The sequence below is a fragment of the Cervus elaphus genome, chromosome 11, assembly GCF_910594005.1.
Source record: "Cervus elaphus chromosome 11, mCerEla1.1, whole genome shotgun sequence".
Classification (NCBI taxonomy): domain Eukaryota; kingdom Metazoa; phylum Chordata; class Mammalia; order Artiodactyla; family Cervidae; genus Cervus; species Cervus elaphus.
This window is the reverse complement of record NC_057825.1, coordinates 75901734-75921839: the sequence shown is the minus strand read 5'-3', so window position 1 is coordinate 75921839 and position 20106 is coordinate 75901734. Positions and strand designations below refer to the sequence as shown.

The window sequence follows — 20106 nt, the reverse complement described above, 5'->3', positions numbered from 1 at the left end:
GCTTTAGTTACTAGATAGCATGGGTCCAATAAACAGTTCAGTACTAAGCACAGATCAGAATGCTTAAATAATCTAAATGAACAGAAAAACCTCAACACTGATTACTTCAATATAAAACATATAAGGATCTGAGAAATGTATGTAGCAAGAATTAAATGAAATAAATCAAGCCGGGAGCAGTGATGATTTTTTCCAGGAGAAGCAGCTAAGAAAAGTTACAGCATTTGCCTTCTTCCTTTTTTTTCTTTTGTATTTAGAGTTTAAGGATAGATATTATACGTGAGATTTTACAAGGTGCTCTGCTTATTAGGAAGTTTCCCAATAAACTATTAAAAAATTATTCCAATTATCTCTAGCATATTTTGAGGAAAGCAAAAGTAAACTTTGCACAATATCCAGATATCCAACATTTAATACGTATCATATATCACAAAACAAATTTCACTCAGGTGTAAACTAATTGGGCTCATAATCTTAGCAATTTGATTGTTTTATTTATTTTGCCATAAAACAGACAAGACTCTGAGCAAAATTTATAATTTTGGGGAAATTTAACTGACACAGTTCTATCTGAACTCAAAAGTTTTAAGATTATTACAGTACTTAAAATCCCTTCAAATTGCTTGTTTTGATAAATGTATAAATAAATAATATGGTATCTCAAACTTTAAATATACAAAACTACACTTCAGAAGCTACCACTACACTTTTATATTGTCCCAGATCTATAAGTTAATGTGCTAATTCTGTAGAATGAAACTGATCATTCTTAAAGCACTTTATTTAAATCAGCACTATACTAGAGTCTTTCTAGGTCTTTTATTAAAAAATAAAAAATATATATATATAAACCACACACTCATAACCTAAAAAACAAGTGTAATGCCCATAATATAGATACATTTACTTTTAAATTCATTTAAAATGTTTTAAACAAAAAGTCTGCAAGTGAAAAACACTAATTTTTGTTATTGCAAGTAAAAAAAGTCAATGCTGTTACATAAATCTGATCATTTATAATTTATTTTTTAAAAAACATATATTTAGACCACAGAATTTATTTCTACACAGTTTATAAGTCTCTTCTACCAAGATAAATTGTACATTGATGAATCTTTTAGAGCCACATTTGCAAGTACTTTTCTTACAGTGACCATTCTGATAGTAAAAGAATGGTAATTCCTTTTGCCAAAGTGAGACGAGAGAATTATTTTCATGAGAGGGGAAAACTAGCTGTTTGGTTTTTTTGTTACTTGGCTAATAGTTTTCACATTCATTTACAAGGTTGCTTGAAGCCTCAGTATGAGTCTCCCCCTCTCATTTCCCAGATATGAAAATAGCTTTTCTGTTTTTCTTATTTTAAAATAAATTGCATGTTTCCTATGTTAAAAAGAAAATTTAATTCAAAGGTAACCTACTTAAATGAAAACATAATTAACATTTAGTAAGATATCAAAAATCACCCAGTACATATTTGCTTAAACTAATAATAGCTGATGTTTTCAATTTTTACAAAAGTATACTAGAATTTCTTAAGTCTTATCAATATCTTGCAGTTTCCTTTTCTTCCCTCCTTCTGCCTACCAAAAAAATAGTTACTAAAAAAAAATTTCTGATGCTAAATGCATAGCTCATTTCACTAAAGTCTTAAAAATAATTTATCTAAAAGTAGTTCTTCTAAATTTTCAGACTGAGAAACATTTATATGAAAAGAAGGTAGGTAAATGACTTGACCTAAATTTCTCAACAAGTAAGAGAAACTGTCTAAAAAAGTTAATCATTTGCTTTGCTATGAGGTAATCTGTTCTGAAGTATGAAAGAATAGTTGTTTGTATTTTGAAAATAGGAGACAAGGCCAAAACCTAAATCACCATAAATAAAAGGGGCTCTAGGATTTAATGTTTAAAGAATACTTAATTTAAAAAAAATCAATTTTAAATTCCTTTACTTAGTGATGAACTGTCATTTCAGGGAGTCTCAAATGAGCAATATCTAGTCACTTTAAAAACTAAGCTGGGAATTCCCTGGGGGGTCCAATGGTTAGAGGACTGTGCTTCCACTGCAGGGGGCACAGGTTCAATCCCTGGTCAAGGGAACTAAGATCCCTCAAGCCTTGCATGCAGCCAAAAAAAAAAAAAAAACAACACTAAGGTAATCTGGTGGTCCTAAGGATGCCAGGAAACAAGATCCCACACTGTTAAGGATGTTGAAACTGTAAAACTCTTTCAAATGGTAATTTGAAAATAAAGATCAAGTCACAAATATATCCATTCTTTCTGAACTGGCTAATATATTTTTAGGAACTTATATGAAAGAAATTTTACTTTACACAAAAAAATAAATAGTGCTATTAACCATAGCACGGCTCTGAAAGAAAGAACCTGAAATCAGAATGCCTATCATTAAAGGGCTCTTTAATGAAAAACTATACTGTCATCAGAAATTATTGTTGTGAAGCATTAAGTGGAAAGGCTGGTTATAAAACTATGACATGAGACCAATTTTGATATTTTTAAAATATAGGTATATAAAAAGAAAAAAACATTTATGGTAACATTAATAGTATTTAACTATCAGTTATTCCTTTAAATGAATTTTGGTTTCTTTAAATTTATAACTATATTTATTTGTAAAAAGAAAAAGTTTATAAAATTAAGGTTTCAAATGACCATTGTTTATCTGGCCAGGAGATCTGATATCACATAATATCCAACATTCTTTTTAACCAAACTTTCTTTTAAAATTATGAAAGTTATTTTGAACTTAAATGTGGGTAAACATCATTGGCTAGTAATAACTTCCAAACATGACTCCTATGAGAACTCAAACAATAATATGACATTGTTTTATAACATGAAAGAAAAGTAACTAAACAGAAAAGTCAAGAATAACTCTCAATTTGTACATACAGGTCAAAAAGCAAATGCATGATGAAAAATTTTACCATACAGAATATATTATGTGTCTTTAAGTTATAACTTAGTCCTTGGCCTGTGAATCTATCCACCAAGTAAATCACCACAGCAAAATCAATTCACTATCTACCACAAAAAAAATGTGAGGTGTCATGGTTATACACCAAGAAAGTAGGGTGTGGAAAAAACACACACTAAAAGCAAAATATGGTGAAACAGAAAAAGAGCATAAATACACAACCTCAAGATTACAATGACAGCGAAGGAATTTACCTGTAGGTATGTAACGCTAGCACCATCTGCTGGAAGACCAGTTAGAAGCAATACTCCAATCATCACAGTTTTTTTAGAAAAAACTCTGAGTTATCTTTCAAAGAATGAACATTTTCCAAAGAGAATGAGTCTGGCAACAGTAGAGTAATTACACAGAGGACCCATAATAAGCCTATGAGAACTTAAAATGTCTACCAAACAGAGGGTGAGTGTACCCTGGGATGGACATCCCATCATATCCACAAAGCAGAATTTCAACCATACAGAATTCTCTGGGCTACTTTTCCTTCAGTGTCTCGTATCATATCAGATGAACACTGTTAACCCACAAAAGAAACCTAAAAAAGACAAACCCAAATTAGTAACTTCCTAACAGAACTGTAATTTAGAATTCGGGGTTCCTCGAAGTACCAGCTACCTACTCTCTTGGCCTATAAACTCAACAATGGTACTCACGCCACAAGAGAATCTAATTCTGGTTTATGTTTACAATGATACTGAGCTGCTACAATGTACCGCAAACAATTACATTTAAATCACTTTTACTGCTGTCAGTGGGCCATTCACAGCTAAGGATGACAAAAATCACTGGTACCTTCCAATGCTGTCATGGGGAAAGCCAATCAACAAACTGAGGGACAAAGGAGACGCAGAGCTTCTCTCCATCTGCAGTTGGTTGGGTCCCTCTACTGAGGCAGGGCAGTTTCTGACAAAGAATGGAACCAGCAGAAATTGTGGGTCTCTACCACTCTCCAGGGCAAGCATTCATTTTCTTTCTCCCTTCCTTTCACTGTCTTCTGTTTCCCTTGGGGAGGGGGGGAGCCTCCTTTCTGCCCCCCACCATCTACATTTGAGTCCAACATGAAGTTGATACAAGTACTGTACAATACCACTAAAGGAAGCTCACAAAAGAGACAGTCACAGGCGCAACCAAGAAGGAGGCCTGATGCCTAAGTGAGTTTACACTGGGTGCATGGAGAAGGGCCCCACTGCACCAGGACAAGAAAAGCAGGCTCAAAGAGTACAACACTAACCGTGGAATAGGCTGTTGTTTGCAGCAATACTGTAAATAGTTCACGTTCACTACTAAAAGTTTCCAAAACTAAGAGGCCAAGGAAGAAACACTCATCTAATTTTACAATTAAACTGTTCTTTGGTCAACATTTTGAAATGTCCTGATTTTAAAAAACATGATGTCAACCTCTCTACCATCCTTACTGCCCAAACATACCAAAAAGTGTGCTTCTCCTGATTCTTGTGGTTAACTTCAAAACTGTCAGATTTTAAGGCATTTAATTTATATTTACTCATGTAATAACAGATTATCTGTTTGTTTATTCTTGTTCAAATGTAATTCTACGTTTAGATATAAATCTAAGAGTATGAATTAGAGTTTTCTTACAAAGGAAGGTTTACTTTTTCTTTTTTATGCCTTCTGTTTTTTTTTTAAACTTAAATAGATCTTGGGGAATTTATCCACTAATAAAAAATATGTGGAATTCAGATTGCTATGGCACAGACTTTTTCAGAATATTGCAAGATATATTATTCCTTTATTATCCATCCAATAACAGAAGTCAGAATGAGAATTATCAACTTAGAGGGTAATAATATTCTAATATTTTGCTAATAATAGTGCTGAATAATACAATTGAATTATTAAAAGTTCTAAGAACAAAAAAAAAAGAGAGAGAAGCAAAGAGAAAAAGACAATGAGAAATAAAATAATTAGAGAGAGAGACAGAAACTGAGATACACTTTACCAGCGGCTAACAGCTCAGTTCTTTTCATCTATAGTTGAATAAAGTTTTGGAAAAAACAATGGTTTGTGCTACATTCCCCAATATTCTCCCAAATGCTATTGCTGACAATCTCAGTGAACTCCACTAATAAATCATGCACATTTTATCATTTTTAACACCATTACTCATTCCTCCTTTCCTTCCTTGTCTTATGTTTGTCTCTACCTCAAATCCCCCACCCTGCCAACCCTTCCTCTCCTCTGACATGAACTTATACCCCTGCAGAAGTCACCCCACCTCCCGGTTTAATGGTGACCTTATCTACAAAGTCTACCTAACATAGTCACCAACCAGCAGTCTCCCCAGTTTGAATCATCAGACCCTTTTCTGGGGCAACCAAGAAACTTCAGAAATCTCTTTTGACCACCCAGATAACACTCAGGGGGAAAAAAGAAAAAACAAACCCTGAAAGCATACGCCAAACGTAAGATGACGACTCTAGATTAACTGCTTTTTCTAATCATGCTTTTCAAAAGTACACTGAACAGACAGAGGCAGAGAAGGAGTTATTCAGTTCAGCAGGCTGCTCCGTTTACTTCTTTATCTATGGTCAGATCTTTACTTTTTTGGGATAACTGCATATTTCTGGCTCCGCTATATTATACTGTGTAAATATTTAGGAGAAATAATTCCTTTCAAGGATCTAAACTTCCACTGTCGTTATGGCAAATGAACCTGTTTATGCTATGTTCATTAAGTAACAGCAAGTCTAAAAGAACACAGGGATTTACTAATATATGTGGTACACAAACATCACAATCATAAAGCTTCTCATAGGGGCATATCAAGAACATGAAAGGCCAGTTTATTTTTACTCCCACTGCCCTATAATTTTCTTTAACTCTATTACAACAGTCCTTAATTCAAACCTTTCCTACAGTTACAGTAACAGGGTAGACTGAATGTATGTAAGCTGTACCCAAACTACCCACATCGCCATTTAACCTTCCTTGATTCTCACGTGGTTATCAAACTCAACGCTGCATCAGAATCTGCTGAAGGTTGTTAAAGTACACATGTCCAGAGTTCTGGCTTTACTGGTGTGGAGAATTTGCATTTCTGACAAGTTCACTGGTGATACTCATGCTGCTGGGACCATAAAAGTTTTAAACCTTTACTGAGGTATAATTTACATTTCATAAAGTTCACCCATCTTAAGTATATAATTCAGTGTTGTATGACCATCACCAAAATCCAATTTCAGAATATTTCCATCCCCAAAACATCCTTTGGAGCCAATTTGCAGTACTCATTCCCATCTCCAACCCCAGGTATTCACTAATTTACTTTTTGTCTCTAGATATTCACCTGCCTGGACATGTCATATAAATGGAATCATAAAGTATGTGGCCTTTCTGTCTGGCTTCTTCACTTAGCATAATGCTTTTGAGATTCATTCATGCTGCAGTATCACTACTTCTTTTTTATTGCTAAATAGTATTCCACTGTTCTAGAAATACTGCATTTTGTTTATCCATTCATCAGTTAAAAGAATTTGGGGTTGGTCCAAGTTTCTGATATTGTGAATAATGCTGCTATAAACATTTATTTACAAGTCTCTGTGTGGACGTACATTTCATTTCTCTAGGATAGATTCCCAGGAGGGGAAATACTGGGTTGTAAATCTATGTTTAATTTTTAAGAAACTGCCTCGGTACAATGAATAAGGGCTCCAGTTTGTTCATTTCCTAGATAATACTTGTTGTTGTCTGTCTTTTTGACTACAACTATTCTAGTGGTCATGAAGTGCTATCTACTTGTAGCTTGTTTTACATTTATTAATTATTGATGATGCTGAACATTTATTCAATGTCTTTGCTAGCCTTTCCTAATCTTCTCTAGTGGAATATCTATTCAAATCTTTGCCCATTTTTAATCAGCTTGTCTCATCGAATTATGTGTTCTTTGCCTATTCCAAGTACAAGTCCTTCATCAGATACATAATTTGCAAATATTTTCTCCCAATTTTTGCCTTGTCTTTTCATTTCTCTAACGGTCTTGTGAAACGCAAAAGTTTTAAATTCTAATAAAGTGTAGGACTATCCTTTAAGAAACAGTGTTCTAAAGCCTGAGGGAGGCGTGCCAGGGCACGCGCTCAGCTGTTGCGTGGAGGGAGGAGGCAGCGCCGCAAAACCGCCGCCTGGTCGGCTCTCGGTCTACCCCGCCCAGCGGCCAGCGCCTCCTCCGCCATGGGAGTGCAGGTAGAGACCATCTCCCCTGGAGACGGGCGCACCTTCCCGCAGCGCGGCCAGACCTGCGTGGTGCACTACACGGGGACGCTGGAAGATGGAAAGAAATTTGACTCCTCTCGGGACAGAAACAAACCCTTTAAGTTCGTGCTGGGCAAGAAGCAGGTGATCCGAGGCTGGGACGAAGGGGTTGCCCAAATGAGCGTGGGTCAGAGAGCCAAGCTGACTGTCTCCCCAGACTACGGGTATGGTGCGAGAGGGCACCCAGGCATCATCCCACCAAATGCTACTCTCATCTTTGACGTGGAGCTTCTAAGAGTGGAATGACAGGACTAGCCTCCTTCCTGAAGTCCCTATTCTCTGATGTGCCATGGAAAGATAGGGCACCTCCAGCTACCTACAAGACTGTATGGAGCTTTTCCTGATGTTCCACTACACTCTTCCTATAATTGATCTTCCCTAGTTGAATGTGTTCTGTCACTAGCTTCACTCTTCCCCCTTCCTCCTCATATGTGTGCTGACCTGAACTAGATGCCATAAACCTCAAGTTACTCATTTTAGTTTGTTTTTGTTTTGGGGTGAAGGCTGAGTTTTAGTTCTTTGGCTCTAGGTTTTCAGTTAAGTATTAGGTATTAACACAAGTAATGGATTAAGTTCAGAACAGGAACTGGTGTGTGGAGGGGGCGGGACAAGGATATTATTTAATTTTATCTTGTTTTGGATGAAAGTTTTCTCTGTTCTAAGTTAAACATTCTTACTGCTGCAATGCACAGCCATAGCAGACTTGAGACACTTTTCAGGGCCAAACTATTCTCCAAGTTGAGAGATGTCCTTGGGCTGAATTAAAAGCCCTACCCAAAACTAAAGTGTGAAGGGGGAGAGCCTTTGCCTCCACTGCCCTACCCCCCAATTCTCCCCTTAAATCTTACTCTGCCTTTTGAAAGAAAACTGTTTTCACTGAGATGTTGGACACCACAGGTGTCTGTTCCCAGACTGACAGGGACCTCTGACGCCTTCTTCAGGGCCTGCCTTTTTTCCATCTTGTGCTTTTTGTAATGGATATCCAGGACTTTTGTAATCTCATAGTTATCCAAGCTCTACTTCCTAAATTTTAAGAACTTTAATCAAAAGTTAAATTTAAGGTGCTGTTTGTAGACACTTAACACCCATGAAAGCCCAGGCCATCATGACATGGCCATGACAAATCCTTGAATTCTACCTTAAGAAAATGATGCTGGTCATCACAGCATCTCTTGTATTTTGACGGCCAGCTCCCCCTGCTGATCTCAGAGATTCCTGGCTTCTCCCTCTCACCCTTTTGCTGTCCTGTGTAGTGATTTGGTGAAAGAAATTGCTGCCTACTCCCCTAACCCATCCCTGCTTTATTACTGCAATAAAAGTGCTTGATGCTGGCTTTTCTTTGGGGAAAAAAAAAAAAAGCCTCAAAAATTCAAAAGAAATAGTAAGCCCTTGAAAAATGTGAAAGCTTAACGGCTTTCATTCACATAAGCAATATGCAAATATAAATCATAGTATCTGCTTTTCTGTTTTGTTTTAGCAAAGCCTATCACAACTATCATCCTAAACATATTTAATCTTTTTAGAATAAAGGGAATAAAGAACCTGCAACTAGCTGACTTTAATACATTATAGAATGAATAAATTCAGCTGCAGGTGGGCCTAGCTGAGAACAGTGGATGGCATGCTGGCACTAAAGAACATGGACCTCTGTGTCAGTGTTTTCAGAGTCATTCATTGGTCAGTATTTGCATTTTGATACCATTCTTAAGAATATAAGTATAACTCAAACAGGGGCTCTGTACCAACCTAGAAGGGGGGGATGGGGAGGGAGATGGGAGGGAGATTCAAGTGGGAGGAGACACATGTATACCTATGGCTGATTCATGCTGAGGTTTGACAGAAAACAAAATTTTGTAAAGCAATCACCCTTCAATTAAAAAATAAACTAAAGAATATAAGAAATATGTCCACCTTACAAACTAGTAGAAATAAAGATAAATGGTGTACCATGGAAAATAGTATAGAAAAAGAGTGTATTACTTGAAAGAATATATTTATTTTGACATTTCTATTTTTATTAGTTTTTCATATCAGGGCATTTAAAATAATTTATATACAAGTACAGCCCTTTCTTTGTTGAATATTTACTGTACCTTGAATGAAGAAGAGTCAAAGATTGCAGCTAAAATTCAAATCTTATCTAGGATCATAACTTACAAATGCATAAAACATACTTCAGGAATATACAGGATACATTTGATTCAGGTAGAACCAATATTAAGATGATTCATTTCAAGGGTAAAACCCAAATTACTACATGCTTACTTTATATTTTTTCCTTTTTTCTTGATAACTTTCAACTATTTGGTATTGGGGTATAGCCAATTAACAATGTTGTGGCAGTTTTCTAGGTGAACAGCAAAGGGACTCAGCCATACATACATGTATATCCATTCTCCCCCAAACCCCCCTCCCACTGATTATGCATGTGCAAAAAGCAAATAAACTTATATGAATACTATTTCTATAACCATGACCTAAGATACAGATTCTGTGATTTTATGGAAAAACTACAGTAATAAGAAGGATCCAGTTAAAAAATTAAAACCCATTTAAATTTGCAAAAGAATCCTTCTTTATATAATTCAAGCCAGTCTAGGACCCAAAGCAAGAAGCTTTGTATACTGAAGAACTCCTAGGCTTCTACTATAAAATGTTTTCAAATATTTATATTCTAATTCATGGACCCTGTTCATAACATAAAAGCCATTAGTCCTCATTGCCTTTCAGTTGCTGGAGATGGATTTTATTATTTTATTAGTCTTCATAAATTACAATACAAGAACAAGTCTGATGGCCAATACTCAGTCTCCTTTTTCACTGAGCCACCCAGAGCCACTTAAGAAGCTGTCCAAAGAGATGTCAGAGAATACAGTTTTATAAGAGATCCACAGTCTCTCAAAATGGTCTGGCTCCTAATAAAAACTTATAAGGCATCTTATCCAATCACTTTACATTTTCTGTAATTCAAAATAACTAGAGTCATTGGAACATCTTTCCCAAATTACACAAAATTAAGATATTACCATCTTTGCAACATTACTGAACTTGAGATCTGAGATAAAGATCAAGACGTAAGAAATAAAGAATCAATTAAAAATAAATTTTTAAAAAGAAATAAAGGAAAGAGCTTACTTAATAGCCAACAACCAATTATAATTTATCCATAAAATTGAAAGGTAAGAAAAAGCAAAATAATAAATTTTTTAAGCCTTCATTTTATAACAGTGTTCAAGCCCCTTCTTCAACCACTTAGATTCCAGTTACTAGCAGGAACAAACTCAGCAGGTTACCCTACTTTTCCTCCTGTCCTTATTTACCAATCAGTCCTCTGATCTTAGAACACCAAGGCTCAATGAAAAAAAAAAAAAAACAAAAAAACAGGAAGCAGCAGCAGCAGCAAGGACCTCAAACAGGAGGTCTGTCTTTGACAGTTATCTGTGTGTGCATCTGCATGACAATATGATCGTAAGAGAAGCTCATCCTCCAAAGTCTACAATTTTCTAGTGAGGTTCTTAAGAACAATAAGGTGCAAGGAGAACTGCATCCTCTGCCCCCAACTCTCACCATTTATCCTGTGAAATCCAAAGGATAATCACTAAAACCTTTCCTTATACAAACAGCAAATGAATATCACGCCAAATAGGTACAAAGGAGAATAAGAACACATAAACACTTTTGACGCTTTTTTTTTTACAAATCTGGGTGCCTCTCTGCAAACTAACAGAACTGTACTACTATAGCAATTCATCCATCTATGAACAAATGACCTCAGCCTATTTCTGAGAAAGGGAAGAATGATCAGTTATATCTGTCTTCATCTTGTCTGAAAATCTTGACATTTCTCAGCAAGTAAAGGTTCCAAATGGCAGGTGTCAGAATGTCTTAGCCTCACACGTGGTGCTGGAAGGCAGGAAAAGCAGCAGCAGCATGTGGTCATGGCAGAGCAACACAGAAGCTGCCCAGAGAGCACATTCTGAAAAGAGCAAACCTCAGACTCGGTTAAATCAATCTAGTGCCAGCTGCCACTCTCAGAACAAAGCTGCGGTGCCAAGGATTAGCTGCCCAGAGAAACATTCAACTCAAGGCTCTCACAAAAGGGAAAACAGCTGAGTGCAATGGCACCTGTCTATATGCTGTCTGATAATTTGGTCAAACTAGCTCCTTCAACGCAGAGGCAAAAAATGGTCAAAGAATTCTTTGCTTAGTCTACAAGTGAGTATTATTTCCTCAAAGCCATTTTCAGTTGATCTGAGATCAATATGAATCTCTTGCATTTCTGTAGTATTTATAGCTTTTTGTAAGTGCTTTAAGATCTAACTCCCATAAGGAAGTCAGAATAGTTAAGTACCCTCTTCATCTAACCTGTGGGGTTAGAAAGAACCAGAGGTAAATAAAATTAAATCAAGATCACCTGAAACTAAAACTCAAAAAGGAAAACTGGTCTCTGGACTGTAAGGCCAGGCTTCTACCTACTCAAATACCGCCCTCTGCCCACTTCCCACCGCCCAGTCATCTTTTCACAGGTTTTTTCAATAATTAGAAAGCTTTGGGGCCTTTTGAAAGATTTTTGTGAAAGTTAATCAGTAACCATTTTTGTTCCCAGAGGTTCACATATTGGCATGATGGTCTACTTTATTTCTCCTCATATCTCAGTCTAAGAAAAAGAAATGATTTCAAGGAAAACTCAAAGCAGGAGATACTGTACATGCATAAGAATAGGTTATCTGTTTAGGAAGGAGCATTCACTGTCAAGTCATTTGGTTAGATACAACAGAAACTGAAGAAATCAGGATCTATTCAGATGAGTAGATCCATTCAAGGAGCCTGGTAAGCTGTAGTCCATGGGGTGGCAAGGAGTCGGACATGACTGGGCAACTGAACAGCAGATGAGTAGTACACAGTTAATGGTGTAACCATCCATGGAAAAGAACATTCAATATCATTTCGGTTTTCATATTCTATTGAAAAATACAAAGGGATCCCTGGGCCAAGGATTGATACCTCAAAACACCCGATTTCTTCCCATGCCTCAAAAGACAAAACACAAATAAGAACCAGGACTTCCTTGGATTCAAGTTAATAGTATTTTAAAATAAAATAGTGTCCAAGTGAGAACCTTTGGAAGCATCCAGAACAAGCATGGTCTTCCAATTCTTGCACAAATTGGTTTCTTCCTCAACATTTCACTCCCTGTGGCTACATCACTGAAATGTATTTATTTGCCATACCCTTTTAGTGCATATTTTCAAAGTAAAATAATTCACCAGAGTCTACATTATCTTGTCTTGCCTTTTAAGCAACTATAGATACTATACTTCAACTCTGTGCAGCTAGCTCAAGTAATTTCTTTGTAATTTTCAGATCTGAGGCCAATTAACATATATAGCACAGAAAGGATAAAAGTAAATATGAATTAACACAGACCTACAATCATAAAAGGACTAACAGTACTCTCAGATACATATTCTACAGTCTGAAAATCAAATGTATTAAATAAAATTAATTATTAAATAAGTGGAAATTTCCTAAATTAATTTCTTATTCACCACTTAGTCTGCAAATTTCTATTTCTATAAAACAGGTCATTTTGATATGATCATTTTCCATGTCTGCTGTCTTTTTCCTACACACTTTGCTAACTTAATTGATTCCAGACTTTCCAGCATCTCATGTTTTTATGCTTTACTCACTGAAATAGAGGGATTTGTTTTTTTCATTAACATGGATAAAAACCAATTTGGGTTCATGTTTGGAATAACGATGAGTGTTGGTAAAAACAAAGTGTGATGCTGTTGTCAAGGAATGTTTATTGTTCAAAATCATGCAAATGATAAACAGACACATGAAACGGACAAGCTTGGTGCTGGCATCGAGTTTAGTATATATTTCAACTGAAATAAAAGCAGAACTAGGACAAACCAGAAACAGATATCTCATAATTTTCAACGTCATTGTAAAGAGTCATGCTAAGTCATCGGTTTTTTTCACTCCACCAAAAAGCAAGAGTACAAGCAAGGGTACTTAAATGCTAGTTGGTTAATGACACTCACTGCAACCTCTTTAATTAAGCCTATGCTTATTAAAGTCACTGAACAGTCTCTTAAAATCTTCTGATCTCTTTTGGTATCCCTGGAAATTTTAAATCTTAATTGTTTAGGGCCTTCTTTTGGGCAAATGTATTTTATCTCAACAATGCTCAAAGCTAAAATGAAATCATAGCTGGGGGTGGAGGGGAGGACCCCAAAACTAACAAATGAAAAAACATAACCTCCGGGTCTAATCTTACCTAAAAGTGATGACATCTCCCCATCCCTTCATAAAGTTTCCTGCTCCAAGTTCTTAAAACCTGGCAAGTAGATATTTGTACAATTTTTAAAAAAAAACAGTATACTAAAGAAAGCCGGAAGTTCAGATACTTAGTCCTGCTGTAGCTTAAAAATATAAATTCTTGAAAATTAAAAACAAATATAAAGATAACACAAATAAAAAGAAAGCTAAAGCTGTGTTCTTGAGATTCCCAAAGGTAAGAAAGGAAAAGAAAGTTACAGCGGTGACTTAATGTGTTCTTAACATCATGTGTAAAGAAAATCTCTGATATAATCTGATCCCGAAGAATTTAAACTACAGACTTCCTGATTCCCCAGTGCTGGCAATCACATCCAACAGTAACTATGCACAATGGCTGAAAGAACTTTTAAAATTATTTCATTTTTTTCCTAAGTTTAACTATGAAGTCTCCATTTCCAAAGTAAATTTTAAATGACTTGATGTTCTGAAAATATATTTTATATCAAAGGGCTCCACTGAATTTTTCCTGTTAATTTCTAATTTACTAATTCAAGCTTTGGACAATTATTAGTAAAATTACAATTTCAACAGTAATATTAATGTTTCATATCACACACCTGGCATCATATTTCAACATCATTTTCATCTGAAAGTTAAAAAACAGAAAGACGTTAGAATACAAACCCAAGTATACATGTGTTAGAGTAACTTTGAGTTTTTATTCCTAGAAGAAAACTGAATAGTGTTTGTTCTTTATGAGAAATTACAGTGAATTGCTAGATATCATAAGTGATTTTACTAAAATAGATATAAAAATTATTTAAATCATAAATCTTCAGGAGAGAAATTATTTACAGTCATAGGCATTCTTACACAATGATATGAAAGATGCTTTTCTTCTTCTTCCCTTATATAAATGAGGGGGAAAACAGAAAGAAGAGAGAAAAGGAGGGAAGGAAGGAAAGGGAAACAGACAAATGTTTTCAGGGAAGTGAGTGAGCAAGCACACACATTTATGACTGGCAAATCCATTAAAACATTTTTTTCCTCTTAAATATTTTTCACTTAATTAAGTAGGATACAAAGTAATAATGACTTGTAAATAAGTAACAGAACATAACCAATTGACTCTAAGTAGGCTACTTCTCCAAATGATCTACCCAACCCAATACCAAGGAGATACACTGATCAGTGAAATGAATGTATTTTCCTCACCTGGAATAAACAAATCACTACCATCATGAGCAAGTTCGAGAGTACCACTTCCAACCTTATCTACTGGTTAAAAAACAAAACCGCATATATTAGAAACACACACATACGGAACAAAAAAAGCACTTTTTACAGTTCTATCACCTATTTCCCAGGTTTAGAAAGCAGGCTTCTCTCAGCAGCTATTTTTCAAACACCCACTTCAGTTTCAATTTGGTCCTTAAAATATTCTCCAAAATACTTGGAGAAACATAGATTTCTAAGATAATTTTTCAGAAATTAACTACCATGCATGCTTATGTACTGTGTATGCACTCTCTATTTGCTTCCAGCTTTAACTTCTCCGATTAAAACCGTACATTTTCCATCATACAGAGAGAGATACAAACCAAGTAACTCATATCTGAAATTAGTCTCTTCCACTGTCTTTAAAGGCCAAGGGAAAGTTTTTAAAGAAACAACACTTCTGAGCTGGAAAAGTGTAGACTATGACATAACTAGAGGTCAAAAAATTCACATATTTTATACCTAAATTTATTGTCCCTATTGAATGTTGTTTTGTCACACAGATCAGTATTTATTGCATTACCCCCACATCCTAGTATCTATAGAAAAAAATCTTTCAACCGTGTAGGAGTACTTTTAGGTGAAGTTCCTATGAAAACACCTGCCAAAGATCTTGAACTATCATATGAAGTGGATCACAGGGTTTACAAAGTGCTGCAGACATTCAAAGGCATTCCCTGTCCTGAGTATCACAATCATAGTGAGAAAAGACTTCAGGCACATGCCTGAGTCGTTTCCCTGAATTGTTTCTTGTCAAATTAAAATGTCAAAAATTAGGCTATCAAATGCTGTCCCTGAGGACTCTAGCTCAACCCAAAGAGCAGCTAGCAATTAGTAAAGTTGGGTCTTTTAAGGGTGAAAATTCTTCTCTTTTCTATTGGTATCTGAAATTAGCAGGGCCCCCAACAAAAAGTTTCATCTCAGCAGTTAGTTTAAGTGCTACTGATAGCTATAATCACATGCAGGCTGCAATTTCTTTTGAAAGGCTTTTCAAATGAACAAATCCAAAGAAAAAAGAGAAACACAAGTGTTTTCATAGTGAATGACTGCCTACGATGATAGAGATATAAAAAGCCAAGGTTAGAGATCCAGATATACATGAGCATTGTGAGCTAACAAACCAAAGTCAAATGAAATCCTTGCTCACTCTTTTGACAAGGTCAGTGCACTCATCCCTTAGCACAATATACAATTGAATTTCAGGTTGTAGAAGGTGCTTCAGGAAAATAAAACCCACCACAAATCATTTAATGTTTCCCTATTAAAATCCTCTAAGAAAAACATTTCCTGTTCACTTTTTCTCCCCGAAAGCTGCACATCTCTCAGAGACTGCCTTGGTGAAGTGTTCATTTGTTAGCGACGTAAATGTGCAGATGTAATAGATGTTCTTTAGTAGCCAAATCATACTGTAATTTTTTCACCCAATATCCAGATGAATGTATACAGTTCAAGATGTATAATTTATCCACAGAAGTGAAAATCATATTCATGCACTAGAAAGAGCTACTGGTTACCCACAAACTTTCCCCAAAACGTTCTAAAACTTGATTTCAAAGGACAAAAAATACAAGCAACAAGCCAAACATGCTCACAGAATATGACTATTTACACGAGGCATGCATTTAAGTTGCCTAGGCTTATAGTTTGGCAAAAATCATTATATTACCTGTGGCTACTGAAGTAATTAAAAAGGTCAACTTTAACTGTGGCAAGAGACAACATTAAAAGCAAAATTTCAACACTATACATATACATTCCCATGTATACAATCCTTCTTCACTTCTCACAAAAAGCCTCTTTGATTTCAATTATCAAACGTTTCCCAATGTTGTGGCTTTTAAAGCCTTCATTCCCAGACACCACGTTTCTTGGCTTTGTGGCTCAAGCGATGACAAACAGATCATTTCCTATTCCCCCCACTTACCTCATCATCAGCAAGACTGTTAGAATCCAGTTATGTTAAGAATTATTTTCAACAGCCACCTTCAATTACAAATGTTTGACATGATCACAGACTTCCAATGCTAATCCCCTTTCAAGTTGAAATACCCACAGAAGGGCCCTTTGAGACACACAGCATGGCTATTTGCTCTGCTTTGCCTTATCCTGAAAAGCTGCTGAAATACATTTGAATCCTTTCTCTCCTCCCCCATCACTATCATCCATATCTTATGCAAAGTTACATACAGACCCACATGCTTTTGTCTGACAAAGCAGTTTTCATGGATAAATCGTTGTTTTTCCTAAGTATACCTCTAAACCCAAGGGCTATTTTTAAAGAAAAGAAACGTTTCATGTAATTGACTCTCATTTCTCCAAGTTCCCTACCTATAGACTATGCTACCTTAGTTTACATACATTTGTATGATCTGAGTATATTTAATTTTCAGAACTTTATTGCTAACCACTGGGTTTAGAAACTTTCAGTCTTGGATATTCAGGAAGAAGGTCCACCACTTAATCCAATGTAAAGAAAACCTGAATCTATAAGGAATAAAACTATCAAGAAACTAAATAATACTTATCTTGGTTGAGGAGAGATTTTTAAATTTCAAAGAATAATACAATTTTCCAGCACACCAAAGTCAGGCATTTATACCAAAGGCACAAATCTAAGTCTCTACTATTTCCAAGTGACAACCAGCTGGGGTTTTGAACAGAAATCAATGTGTAGGTAGACTTACTAAAATCTGTTCTTAAATTTTCATAACTCAAATTCCGTTTTAAATGCAACAAGATAGCTCAGGAGCTAAAGAAACTATGAAGTGAACTCTTCACAGTGCAAAGAATTCACTGGTAAAGCAACTGATCATCCATTCAATTAGGAACTTTTAACTTTTGATTTTGTGTTTAGAGTTTGCATAAGTGAGTAATACTTTTCTTTAAGCCTGTATCCTATCTGTGTTGATCATGGAAACATGGACCTCTATGTTCTACTATTATAGCAAAGATAGCTCTATGCCCTTAACGTACATCTAGTTTATGCTCCCAAGGGAACCGGGAAGAGGTGAACACATCCGACTAAAGACCAAGTGAAAAGAAAAGTTAAAAGACCAATTGAGAATACAGTAACCATTCACAAATTACCCTTGGGGTATACTCCTCAGTTAACAAGATGCAAAATTAGAAAGTAAAGGGAATCAGGATATGTTACTCCAAGATATGCCACTTTGACAAAGTAATTATTTTAAGCTGAAGGAGTGTGAGAAATGGAAAGCCTCTCTGACCTTTCCTTTCCACCCTGAAGCAGGTCCTAAGACTCTCATATGAGAGGTGTTGTTCTTATACTTGGAGGAAAGGAGCAGCCTTATTTCCAAAGATGGAAGGATGTTGAGAGGAATTTAAAATCACAGACTCTGCTGTTTCCCCCAGCTTACTAATCTTAGCTAAAATCCTTCATGCCTCCTATTATACTTCCCCACAACTTTCTACTCTTCATCAAACCCAGTATAAAAATGCTCAGGCTTAACTGTTTCTTTGGATTTTTTTCCTTATGAAAGTTCCTGTGTCATGTAAGACATAATTAAATAAACTTGTATGCTTTCTCTATTAATTTGTCAGTTTAATTTTCAAGCCCAGCTAGGGGCCTTAAGACAGTCAAGTAACCATCCACCCTCCCCCTATTTGTTTTTTTCACAAAATAATAATTTTAAATTCCTACTAAGAGTCTTATTAACTCCTGTAACTTAATTCTTCACAAATTCCCAGTTGATGAAATCACATTCTGTGACTCAGTGACCTACTGATAAAGCACATAAGCCGGGACAACCGATTATGGAAAGGTAGCAGTGGGATAACCAGCGGTGCTAAATAATACATACATAATTTCACAAGTACATGAGTATGAAACTCAACAAAAATAAATATGACAAATAAAAGTTATCTGGCAACTCGTCCATGAAAGAAAAGGAAAAAAGACTACTTTATGGCCACACGTTATTTCCTAAAGTACAAAAACATTCTTTGAAAACACATCCCAACACAGATAATTTAACTATGACTTATGGTTTAGCTAACTTTCAAGGTAAAATACGCAGAAAAACAATTTTCTTAGATGCCTGTACAGTCCATGACTGAAAAGAAAACACAAACACGTCACACTTCTGGACTCTTTTCAGCAAGAAAAATGGACTGGGGGAGAGAGGGTGTTGGGACTGAGACCTGCTAGCTCCCTAACTATGGAAATCAAAAGAGAGTCTGACTTTAGGTTTCCAGAGGAAATATCTATCTTCTTCACAGTCTCTCTGGAACAAATGCTTGTCAAAGAGTTTAAATTCTCATTGAAACTACTTTAAAAAGTATTAACAACTTTCTTACACCTTCAAAATTATTAGCACAATTTCAAAGCATTTCAACCAAAATTCCAAGTCTGTCTTATACTCCTAATCAAGTACTCAGCCTTGATTTTAAACACAGGCAAAAGGAAAGGAAGAGAATGAATAAGCTCATTTGAAAGTGTCAGAACTTAATGTGTTCAGTTTGTAAAAAATATTGAGGTAACACTACTAAACACTGGCTCATTTATAAAAGCTTGCTTAAAACTCAACATTCAAAAACGAAGATCATGGCATCCAATCCCATCACTTCATGGCAAATAGGGGGGGAAACAATGGAAACAGTGACAGACTGTATTTTCTTGGGCTCCAAAATCACTGCTGATGATGACTGCAGCCATGAAATTAAGACACTTGCTCCCTGGAAGAAAAATTAAGACAAACCTAGACATCATATTAAAAAGCAGAGACATTATTTTGCCTACAAAGGTCCGTATAGTCAAAGCTATGGTTTTTCTAGTAGTCATGTGTGGATGCAAGAGTTGGACCATAAAGAAGACTGAGCGACAAAGAATTGATGCTTTTGTACTGTGGTGTTGGAGAACACTCTTGAGAGTCCCTTGGACTGTAAGGAGATCAAACCAGTCAATCCTAAAGGAAATCAACCCTAAATATTCATTGCAAGGAGTGATGCTGAAGCTGAAGCTCCAATACTTTGGCCACCTGATGTGAAGAACCAATTCACTGGAAAAGACCCTGATGCTGAGAAAGATTGAGAGCAGGAGGAAAAGGGGACAACAGAGGACCAGATGGTTGGATGGCATCACCAAGTCAATGGACAGAAGTGTGAGCAAACTCTGGAAGGACAAGGAAGCCTGGTGTGCTACAGTCCATGGAGTGGCAAAGAGTCGGACACGACTGAGTGACTGTACAACAACTAAATATACAGACTGTACCAAGAGTCAAAATAAGAATCTTTTACACTTGGGAAGGGAGCAAAGTA

General features: G+C 35.9%; 2 protein-coding genes across 4 annotated transcripts in view; one reads left to right on the top strand and one right to left on the bottom strand.

Moving 5' to 3' along the window:
- SRBD1 (S1 RNA binding domain 1) overlaps positions 1 to 20106 on the bottom strand; it is a 228280-nt gene that overhangs the window by 99936 nt on the left and 108238 nt on the right. The gene's annotated exons all lie outside the window — the stretch shown is intronic.
- Positions 7115 to 7738, top strand: LOC122703686 (peptidyl-prolyl cis-trans isomerase FKBP1A-like). Its single transcript, XM_043918110.1, has one exon. The coding sequence runs from the start codon at positions 7180 to 7182 to the stop codon at positions 7504 to 7506; it is 327 nt and encodes a 108-aa protein (XP_043774045.1). The 5' UTR covers positions 7115 to 7179; the 3' UTR covers positions 7507 to 7738.

Excerpts from the sequence above, each read along its gene's own strand:
- LOC122703686 (XM_043918110.1), top strand. The coding sequence starts at position 7,180 with ATGGGAGTGCAGGTAGAGACCATCTCCCCTGGAGACGGGCGCACCTTC.